Raw genomic sequence first — 11,496 nt, 5'->3', positions numbered from 1 at the left:
CTGCTGTAGCTGAACCCAGGACATACCTGTAGAGGCTTTTGTTAGGAGCAGTAAACAAATCACCTGTGGGTGGTTCTGAATGAAAGGGCTGGTTCTGATTCCTATGCTGATTTTCAGACCCTTTAACTATCTCATTTAACCAGGCTGCAATTTGTTGGGTGATATTTCAGAAAGCTCACATCAGTGGTGCTGGCATAGAGCATAGAGCTTAACCAGCCCCTTAACTCTGTATCCTGAATCGCAGAAGAAAGTGCATTGTTTTCTTCATGAGAGATGGCACATTTTAGGACAGAATGGACAAGCCCATTCCTAACAGTTTAGTTGTTTTATCCACAGTGTGTGGAGAAAAGTTATAATTTTGGTCAGTAGTTGTTGATAGAGTTTCTCTTAGTGTTTCTGTACAAAACAGACCCAAGAGGAAAGACCTTCGTGCCTTTATAATGTTCTCTGGTAATGATTTGGTTTTGAATTTTTTTTTTTATAACAAACTTAGAAAAATGAGGAAAAGCTCAAATATGAGTCTTCTGTGTGGGAAGGCCTGTGGAAAGGAGCACAGGGATCATCCCACACCTTTTCACTGGGTTTGTGCACCATCTTCTGCATGACTTTGATGGAGCTCCTGCTCTCTGTTTTCCAGGCAGAACCCAGATGTGCAGCTGCAGTTACAACAGAGACCACCTCACCACCACAGCCCGACTTCTTCCTTGACATCCCTGGGATCTTTGACTTTGCTTCAGTCTCCACCGCCATCCAGGCTGTCCCCTTCCCAGCACCAGCAACCTCTGACTCCAAGCCAGGGAGATCCTGGAATTCTGCCACGGACCCAGCAGCCATTCTTGTCAAACCAAGTCCATCAGGGGGACTTGTACCGACTATGCCAGCCCTTCCTAGGCCCGCAGCAGCAGCAAGGAGATTCCTATTCAGTAATATCCCGAGCTCAGCAGATACCTTCCCCGTATCAGCAAATGCAAGTAGATCCTTTTGCCATAGTTTCCAGGGCCCAGCAGATGGTGGAAATCCTGTCAGAAGAGAACCGGTCTCTACGACAGGAGCTGGATGGATGTTATGAGAAGGTAGCCCGGCTGCAGAAGGTGGGTGTTTTGGCATATCAGGCACTCTCCTGTGTCTAGTATTGTCCATAATTGAATCACATAATTTGCAACTGTTACATTCCTTGCCTAAGGGATTGATTATCTGCTTGGGAGTCTTTTACATGCAGATTGATTAGTCTGTGTTTCATCCCCTCGGGCAGCAGTTTAGCTTTGGCAGAAGATAAAATCAAAGCCCTCAGTTTTATTCTAATAGTTTACTGACCATACTCAAAGAGCATCCTCATCAGCTGTCTTGAAGAGACTGACTGCTTGGCTTGCTTGGTTAAATTAAGGCTAGTGTTCTTATGCCCAGGATAGCAGCAGGCTTCATTTTCCCATCAGTCTAAAAGACTTTAGAGACTGCAGGAAGGGCCTGATTGGAATGACATGAGACTGTAGTCACTCAAGGAGGCAATAGGGGACATTGCCACAAAACTGGCTGGCAGGACACCGTGCAAGGCAAGTACAAGGCTGCTATGGCTACGTTAAAGACATTTGGACTGTAGGACTGAAATTAGCACCTCTTTTGTTGCCCCCTCAATGCCACACTTCTGTGAAAACAATGTCTTGGTTTGGATCAAGCTATTTGCCACCTTTGGCTTTATGAAACAAGTAGAATAAGCGATGATAAAATGTTTTAAAAGAAATATCCCAGTGAGACCCATCATTAACATGCATGTGCAGAGGTATTTTCATTGCAGTCTCATAGAAATAACTTCTTGATGACCAGTGGTTTAAGGCTGGGCAGCAGGTCAGCTTTGCTTGTGCCTTGCAGCTGAGAAGAGGCTGAATCTACTTGCACATTAGGACTTTGTGGGCCTTGCTCTGCTCTTCCACCGAGCGGTTTCCAGGGCCATAAAAATGAGTGGCTGCCTAAAACACTTGTTTGAGTTCAGGTGACCGGTGTGGCATTCCACACTCATTATTCCCTATGTTACCTCTTTCCAGGGACATGTGTTCATTTTGTTGTATTTTTTTTGGAAGGTTTCTGGCCAGGAAATGCTTTAGAGAAATGTTTGACAACTTCCTGATAATGAAAGAAGGATACAAATGCACTTTCCTCCACCCTCCTGTTGATCACTTGCTGTGGAGTGCTGATAGGGTTTGCTGCTACATGGATCCATGCTTCCATAGCAATGAACCATGCCTAAGTAAGGAGAGTTAGAGCTGAATCTCCTTCTGCTCTGAGTGATTGGAGAAGCTTCACACTAAAGGCTAGAAGGAAGGATGAAACATATTTTACTGCAAATGTTTCCCTCCCCCCGTTCAGTAAATTGAACATTTAAAAGCACAACTAAGTTGTAGAAGTGTAAACAGAGAACATCAGGAGGTTTGATGATGAATTTTGGACCATAACAATTGCAGAGCTGCAGAGTTCATCAGTAATATGGGATCTGCCACTGGTGTTTTGGTAGCATAGTTTTGTCTGCCTTTCCTGTTTTATTTTACTTACTCACTTGATACCACACTAGCTATTTATCTAAATGCTTTTTGCCCAGACTAACAGGGGTGCCAAACTGCCCCAGTCTTAGAAAATAATAGATTACATTTGCACTTCTTCACTTTGCTTTATCTGTGCTTTTGTATTGGGGAAACAAGTAGAATCTGGAAGGAGAGTCTAGATCTTTGTTTTAACCGTTGGTGTCCTTTATGCAGACGGAGCCATCACAAACCTGAGACTGTTGTTTTACTTAATGTGTATGTGTAGGTTTCTTCAATAAAGAAAACCTGAAAGAACATTATCTCCTTTCTGAAACTGAGTAATTGTCACTGGTAAAATAGTAAGTGCTTGTTTTCACTTCCACTGCAGCTGGAAACAGAAATTCAGCAAGTTTCAGAGGCATACAAAAACCTGGAGAAATCATCCTCTAAACGTGATGCCCTGGAAAAGGCCATGAGAAACAAACTGGAAGGAGAAATTCGTAGGCTTCATGATTTCAACAGGGATCTAAGAGGTGAATGAAGTAAAACTTCTCTTCTTCAATCTTGGGGTGTTTTTACTGTTGCACTTGGCGGGACAGTGTCAGCTGTGTCTGTTGACAGCTCAGCTGTGACAGGATACTCAGGTATGTTCAGCAGCCTGAGATTTTTAAGTGCTTGCTGCAAGTAGGGAAACGACAGGTTTAGGAGGGTGCTGTAGTCTCTCATTTCCAGCCTGTTTCTCATTGAAGAGAAACATGATAAGCCAAATACTATAAACCAGATGCAAGCCTGGAATTCTCTCTTGTCTTACATCCTAGACACGATTTGTACAATTTGTTCAGTTTATACAAATGGAAAGACGTTTTGCTGACTGCCTAATCCCACACCAGGCATGTTCACTTTGTTTCCTGTCCAGTGACCTTTTTGCACTGACATACAAACTGCAGACTGCCTGTTCTTCCTGAAGGTCTTGTCATTTCTTATCAGTGTAGGCATCTGTTTTTTTGGATCTCCCTTCCTTTTCCAGAGTGAGATGTTATTAGTGTCTGGTTCTTGCTAAGAGGCTGGGGCAGTACGATGGCTGACAGTGGAGAGTGATGTTGAATCGTATTTGACCTTAACATGGGTAAAAGTTTTACCATTAGCTTGAAAGGTGAAAACCATCTGCAATTTGGGGTGTTTAAAGGGCACAATCAGGTTTTTAAACTCTAAACTTAATTTGTTTGCAAACAGCTTCTGATTGTCCTACATGTCATCTGCTTGCACTGCCCCGTGTCTCTTACTAAGCCTGTGTTCCCAGAAATTGTTTTGCATCCAAGAAGTAAAGCCAGTGCTGTCAAGAAGGACAGTACATGAAGACCTGCATTAAATAATCTTATTCATAATAAAGCACAGCATAAACATTTCATTCTCACTTTCACAGACTGACATAAATTCCTAACAGCCTGCAGCAGCAGAACCTGTCCTTAGAGTTTTACACTTTTCCCTAAAGTCAGGTAACTGAACAACAGTGATTTAATCTTCTAACTGTTCAGATTTAGTGGAGAATTATAAGGGAATCTTTTAATTGCACAGTGAGATTTATTTGGGTGGAAAAAATAAGGTGTCTTAACATTTGTGAAAATGGAAAAAATAAACTTTTAATGTGTTGTAAGTATTTAAAGTAATTTCTTTAGGATTTTATTTAACCTGTTTTGCCTCATTGAGAAGACTTTTTGAAGGACATAATTGGAAACATTTCAAAAGTGGGTGCTAGCTTCTGCTTTTGGCTGTGTGGAATTAGGAGGTCTGTCCCCATCATGGGGAACTGCATAGGAAATGTCCTGAGCAGATGTGATTTAGTGCTTGGAGGTTTTTAATGACTTAGTGTTCCTTCTGTTGAAAACACTTGCAGAGCGCATGGAGACAGCCAACAAGCAGCTGGCGGAGAAGGAATTTGAGGGGTCTGAAGACAATCGGAAAACCATCTCTCAACTCTTTGCACAAAGTGAGTTATGAATGAGTTAGTGAGTGGGCTCAGTACCAGTGCTCCAGCCATCCTGGGACAGGTAGCAGTGCAGAAGGTCACTGTGGTTCAGATCTGTCAGTTTTCTACCAGGATGGAATTCAGGGCAGTGACAGTCCAAAACTGGCAGTGGAGAAAGGATTCAAGAATTCCTCTTCTGTCAGGATGTAAAGTCCATTTGATGCCCTTTAGTAGAGATTTTGAAGCAAACATAAGTTTGCCATTAAACTGCAAGATTAGCGTTTACCCCATAATATACGGGGTAGTTTGGCCACTTATTTGGTCCCCTGAAAGCTTTGGAATTAAACTTTTCCAGGCTGACAGGAGTCCTGGCATGAATTAAGGCCAGTGAGACTGGAACCTGGTAGGTCTCCTATCTCTTTCCTCTTTAATTTGCCACTGCCCTATCCAGTTCTGCAAACCTGAGGGGGATGAACACTGCCTGCAGTATGCTGGGCTGGGTAAGGGTCATGAATTCTGTCCACAGCAGTGGATTTATCACAAAATGATGGATGTGAAATGCTGCTTCTCCTTTGTACTGAAATGTCTTGAGGCCAACGGCGGCGAGCCAACTTTTCCCTCATCCCATGGTGTGCTCCACCCTTCTGACAGTGCTCACTTTTCTCCAATAGTTATATAAAAAGGTAATGCAATAAAATTGCAAAACAGGGATTTTCTGTGATGTAACACACACTGCTTCTACTCTGTCAAGTGCTGGTATCCTTCGCTTGTGTTGCCTTTAGCTTATTCCCTGTGGCTTACATTGCAAGCAGATGGCTGTCAGGGTGGGAATTCAAAACTCCTGGTGGTAGTGGAAAGTCTGTGGGTTTAGTCTCGCATTCAAACTGGTTGGGTGGACCTCGAGGCTCATAGGTTCACCCAGAGAGGTGGGGAGGTCAAAGCTGTGAGGCCTCACACTCAGTTGCTCCTTTTGGGTGAACATGGAAACCATAGTGCTACATTTCCTCGGTCCCAGCATTTCCAGGGGTGCTGTAGGCACCTGTCGAGTGAAGCAGTTCTCATTTGGGGAAAAGTCTGGAATGAAACCGCCAAAAGCCTCACTGCAAGCACTCACAGATGAACAAACAAACAGGCTGCAGGCACTGATTGATACCTCCTGGCATAATGCCACCCTACCTCATCTCTGCCATTTTCTACAGCACATTTTAGCGTGCTGACACTGTCAGCAATTCATTTCCTGGCCTGGAGGAGAAGAATGGGGATGGGGATAAGAATAGGCAGGTGGTGACATTAGCCTTTGTCCTTGTGTCTCACGTCACAGGCTAGCTCTAGTCAGGGTTTGGAGAGTTCTGGGTGCTGTTTGTGGACAGGTTTGTTTTGCAACCTCTGTGTGGGCTGCGTTGATTCCTTAGCAGAAGGGAATCTTTAGCTACTCTGTGTTGCCAAAGCTTTGCTCCTGGCTGGCAGAAGAAAGGGAATAATTGTGGTCCTGTAAATATACTTATGCACATGCTTGCACAAACGGGCCTGTGTATTCCATATGCAGTCTGTCCTAACACCCAGGATCTAGTTCCTGTTTTTCAAGCTTTCCACTCCTTGTCCTCATTCCTTTGTCGTGGGATTCTGGCTTCTGGAATGCAGTTTCTCTGGTGTCATCAGTGCTGGGTGTAGATCACTCCAGGGAGTATTTTGTGGTTATGTATCCAGCAAGAGCGTTAATGTTATCATTATAGCTGGTCGGCTTGAGCTGGGAATGACAGAGAATATATACAGAGGACATCAGCTCTGTGCTGTGGCTTTGCTTTACACCCCTGTGTGATAATTTCTCCAGTCCCCAATTATTTTATCATTTATTTTTGTATGAATTCAATTTCCCTGTTCCTGAAATACAGCAGAGCTGCTCCCACTCAGTCCAGTTTTCTGCAGAGCAGCAGCAAAGGACCGGCCACTGTGCTTGGGGTGGCTTTAAAGCATCAGTCATGAGCTCTCAGTCCTGGGCAAAAGGCTTTCTTGAACTGCAGGTCTGCTTTAAGCAGTGACAGAACAGGTGTATTTGCTTCAGTGCTGGCCATGGGGGTTGTTTTTAAGGGCAGTAGAGGAAGACTGAAGAATTCTCATTGCTCACTTGTTTTCTGTCTCCTCTGATGGTACTGCCAGCAAAGTGGGACAACTGGGTGTTATTTTGAGGAGGAGGACAGCTACCCCAGGCAGAACAGCTTTCCTGTTTGTGGGGTCAGTGTGAAAAGAAGGAGCACAAATTTTTCAGGCACAGAAGCCTGCTGTCTCCTCTCTAATCTCGCTGGAATTAAAATCACCCAGTCTGTTCTCTGCTGCTGAAAGCTCGGAGGTAAAGAGGTGCCAAGTGTCACTAACCATCTGCATAATCAGAGCAAATTACCTAACTGTACTGAGTGATGCACCTTCTAGTCCTTCTCACTAGTACTTGAAGGTACCATACTTGTTTTTCAGGGTTACAAATCTTCCTCTTCTTTGAAAGCCATGTACCTGTTTTTTTCCCCCCTTAGTCCTAGATTTGCATTCTCTCGCTTGTAAGAAGTTCCAGAAGAATCTTTCCTTCACCTCTGCAGTGAAAGAGTCCTGAAAACTGGGTAAAGACAAGTGCTGTCCATTGATAACTCTCACTTTGTTTTCATAGACAAGGAAACACAGCGGGAAAAAGAGAAACTGGAAATAGAACTGGCTGCTGCACGCTCCACCAATGAGGACCAACGGAGACACATCGAGATCCGAGACCAGGCCTTGAACAATGCTCAGGCCAAGGTGGTGAAACTGGAGGAAGAGGTAAGGATGCTGGGAGAGAGAAATTAGGGTAGCTTGGGTTCCAGTTTGCTTGCTTCAAAGCTGTTTGTATTGGCTTAGCTTTGTGTTGGTTAGCTAAGCCACTGAACTGTGCACAGATAAGCCACAAATCTCTATCACCTTGGAGTGCTTTCATCTGAGCAGCTATGTTTTGTGTTCTTTTTGTTTCAACTGATAAAAGTGGGCTGGAACTGAAATCCCAGCCTGGCAACCTCCTGAACTTGGCAGAAACTCAGATCTGGATGGGCTTCTAAATAATACCAAATGAATGCAGCTTGTCCCCTTGCCAGGTGTTCCACTTACACCAGGTTATCGCGGTGCACAGTGCAGACCACCATCTGTGCCCAGCATTCGTAATAAGCTGGGCATGACCTCTCCCTTTCCTCCCAAGAGGTGAGAATGCATTTGAGCTGCTTAGTGGGGCAGCTTTCACAGCAGTTTCTTTTGTAGCCATGTCACTGCCACTCACACATGGCTCTCACCTCACTGCCCTTCTGCGTCACAGTGTCAGTCCTCTTTGCTCCCGCCTACTCCTTTCCTCTCAAAGGCTCCATTTCCCTCTCCCAGCCTCTGCTTCCTTTACTCCTACTCTTCCTCCATAGAGAGCCTCTGGAGGAAATCTCATGACCAAGCACACTTCCTCCACTGCAGATTTGTTCTCTCCTTGTTTAATTCTGCCATCTTCCTGCCCACTAGCACTCACCATCACCCTCACTGTGCCTCTGTCCACCTGCTTCTTGCTGGCTGCATCGCCAGGCTGTGGTCCATCACTGAGGAACCAGGTTCTGTACAATACAAATGAGAAAAGTAAAAAAAAGAGAGTCAGAGGAATGCTTCAATGTCACGGGTCACATTCAGCCTTGCACACAATTGATAAGTCCATTGATTTCACTAAAATTGCAGCATCACCTGGCAAGGTTGACTTGCACCTTTGTTGCTCAGGGGGACAGGGAGCTTTAGGTTATAGGGTAATTTAAATGTGACATGATTCTGTTTGGCTCTAGAACTATTCTATCATTTGATCATTGATGTATTGGAGCTTTTTGGCTTTCCTTCAGATTTCAGCACCTGATGTGTGACTAACTTTAAGTATACAGAACATCCCTGTGGCTTCTCTGGAACTGTTCACATGCATGGAGTCAATGTGCATATCGTGCTGTGATCAGCCAGGGCCAGCACACACAGCACTTGGCTAGGCTGAACCTCTGTGTACGCACTACTGTTGGCTCCCTCAAACAAAGCTGAATCCTTCAGGGGTAATAGTAATTGTATGTTTTCTTCTCAAACCTCTCTTGTTTTACTAGAAGAGTTGGGTTCAGTGCTGCTGCAAGATATTTCTGCCTAGCCTAGGTAGAATAGTAAAATAGGTAAGTAACTCTGGGCTAGATTGCATGATAGCCTAAAACCCACGCACATGCTGATAGAGGGTGAAATGCCCTGCATGAGGGCTTGTGGTCATTTGCATCCAACCTTTGCTCGAATCCCAGGGTGTGCAGGAAGTGCCACCCTTCCTGTTGTAGATAAATATGGAAGCGTCTCAGTGAGGGAGCAGGAATTAACTCTGCTTTTTCCTAGAGGTGAGAGGCGATAAAGGGAAACCGAAGGGGTAAAGAGTCACTTTTGCAGGTTTCCCAAATCACTTCTTAACGAAATGCTTAGGATTAAAAAGCATTTGTTGCCTCATTAGTATTACAGTGTGGGAACTTCTCAAATCCCCGAGCTGTTTGGTAACATGCTTTCCAAAAATCAGCCCAGCAAGCTGTTCAGTACTCAGAGCACCGTTTAGAAGGGACTGTAAATGTCAGCCTGAGTTAGTGACATTCAGAGACCACGATACAGGAACAACTTGTCCATTTTTCATGTTATTCCTGCCAGTTTAATCTGAGTTACCAGTCCCTGTAATTGTCAGGACTTTCCAAACTAGTCCTGCAGAAGAGGGTGGAGTTTCTTACGCTAACGTTTGGCAGCCACTCTGGCTCAGGGCTCATGGGGGTGCATATTTCAGTTGCTGCATCCTGTAATGTAAGTTTTCAGCTGTTTTTTTCCCTCTTCCGTTCTGACTTCCTATTAAGCTGAGTTATGCTGCCTTATATGCACCAGATCCTTTATAAAAAGAGTATTTCCGTTCTAATGGGAGCTATAAGCCCTTAGAATAGTTGAATTTATCATTATATCACTATAGGTAAATTTAAATGTTGCATTGGAATTGGAACTTCCAGGTTCTTTTTATAACCCTTTCTCTGAATTGTCAGTTTAGACAAAAGCACCCATGTGTAAAATGTAGGTACTTGTCTATTCCTAGGCAGCTTTGAGAGCTTTTATATGCTAGATTAGAGCTTTCATATATATTGGATTTTAGCATCCAAGTTAGAAGGACCAAAGAGATAAAGGGATGCTAAATGGGATGGAGAAAGGAATGATCTTGGAGATACTGAAGTGTAGTGTGAAGCAGTTGGAAGCAAAAGTAGACATTCATAGAATACTTGGCCTGGTTTGTTAGCAGGGGTGAAATGACTCTTCAAATTTAGAACATGCTGACATTAAAGTGTTCTACAGTGCTAAAAAAGGGTGAGTGATCATGAGTATTTTAAACAAGCTTAAATGTGTCTATGAACAGACTTGCTAAGTACGTGTATGTTTTATATGTAATAGTTAAACTCTGCTACTTCTCTACTCTACGTAGATACCTGGTTATTAACCCCTATTCTCACTGCTCCATTTTCATTCTTCCCTTTAGTAGATGTTCCACAGTTATGCACGTCAGCAGCTTGTTGAAATTATTTCCAGTGAAGTATTAATCTGTGTTTTTTAAGGTCACGGCTTCGGGTAATTTTCATTACATGCAGCAAAATTGAGATAAATTGAGTAGATTTGAGGTAAAATGCACGTTGGCTTAAAACCATGTAGCACGGTCAGAAATGGTTAGTGATAATAACACTTGCAGCTAAAGCGATGAAGAGTTGTCATTTGGGAGCATGGATTGCCATGATGGTCTCAATTTTGAGGTAAAAGTTGGCATGGCTGCACTGTGCAGCAGGTTTGTAGCTGGTGGATGGTCACACATGAGTCTTGTATGTGTGAACGTTAGAAACAGTCACATCACCATGATTTAACAACATGTGCTGGCATACACCTTGAGAGTCTGCAGCAAGATGAGTTACATTTCTCCTTGCTCTGGTCCAGAGGCAGAATTACTGGGTTACAGCAAGGCCCATCCTGACCAGCCGGAGACTCTGGGTGAGCACTGGCTTATTGTGGGTCCTTACCAGGCTTGTAATATTGCAGGAGGGAGTTTGATGCCGAATTCTTGATCTAACCACAACTGCTGGATGCAGAGGGTGCAATTGCTACTGTTTTTACACTTCACACAAAAAAAAGGGAATTTCCAGAACTTCTCTTGAACTTGGTCATTTCTGCTTACCCCGGGTAATTCATACCATGAAAGACCAAACTTTGACTTAAAAAAGTTCGTGGTTTTTCTTTATAGTAGTGTAACTTGTACTCCTTTGCTCCACCACTTCACAAGCCACTGTTTTAATGAGTGCCTTAAGGAGACAGCTACAGTTACTACCACTAGGAAGATAGAAATATCTACTCCTTGCCATCCTCATGCACACATCTTGGAATGGAAGGAGAAGCCAGATGTCCTTTCTAATGGGTGCAAATTGGTGGCTGAGGGAAGAGAACAGGTTTGAATGAAATATCTTTTCTAAAAGTGTTTTATATTTAGAAGCTCTAAGATCTTTCAGCAATCAGAATTCAACATAAACCAGGTATCAGAGCTAAGATACTGTATTCATTTCCCACTCAGCTATAGTGCAGAGCAATAGCACACTATTTCTGATAACACTGAGGGTTCTGTCTATGGGGAAATATAGAAATGTTCATTTCCAAATGACATCTATTGTAGTCTATGTGCTGTGTCTGAAATACCTCCAGAACAGACCTCTGGCTTGTGGGGAAGAGACCCAAAGGAGAGTTTGTGTGTTTGAAGCTCGTCTGGTTTCTTCCAGTTGTTTGTCTGGATCCATAAAAAGATGTTTCCACTCTCCATAGCTTTGTCTCACTTAACTGTCAGCGCTACATAACTCCTTTGAGGTCAGAGTTGCTTTTAAAGGGGACACTTTTGGGGTGGCTTATTGTTCATGGAGGGATAGGATGGTGGGTTCCCTGTAACTAGTGTGTGTGTGTGTGTCT

At 43.6% G+C, this 11,496-nt stretch overlaps 1 protein-coding gene across 1 annotated transcript; it reads left to right on the top strand.

The window, feature by feature from the left end:
* Nucleotides 1–637: 637 nt before the first annotated feature.
* LOC104412361 (angiomotin-like) lies at nt 638–7,281 on the top strand (the record flags this gene model as incomplete). The annotated part of the gene is made up of 4 exons (XM_010023068.1): nt 638–1,091; nt 2,902–3,046; nt 4,408–4,500; nt 7,136–7,281. Coding segments are annotated over 4 exons (838 nt in total), but the record flags the coding sequence as incomplete, so codon positions are not given.
* Between the last annotated feature and the right edge of the window lie 4,215 nt (nt 7,282–11,496).

This window comes from Nestor notabilis, unplaced genomic scaffold, assembly GCF_000696875.1.
Source record: "Nestor notabilis isolate BGI_N333 unplaced genomic scaffold, ASM69687v1 C15419060, whole genome shotgun sequence".
NCBI lineage: Eukaryota > Metazoa > Chordata > Aves > Psittaciformes > Psittacidae > Nestor > Nestor notabilis.
Note: the sequence above shows the minus strand (reverse complement) of the source record. Positions and strands in the feature narration are given on the sequence as shown.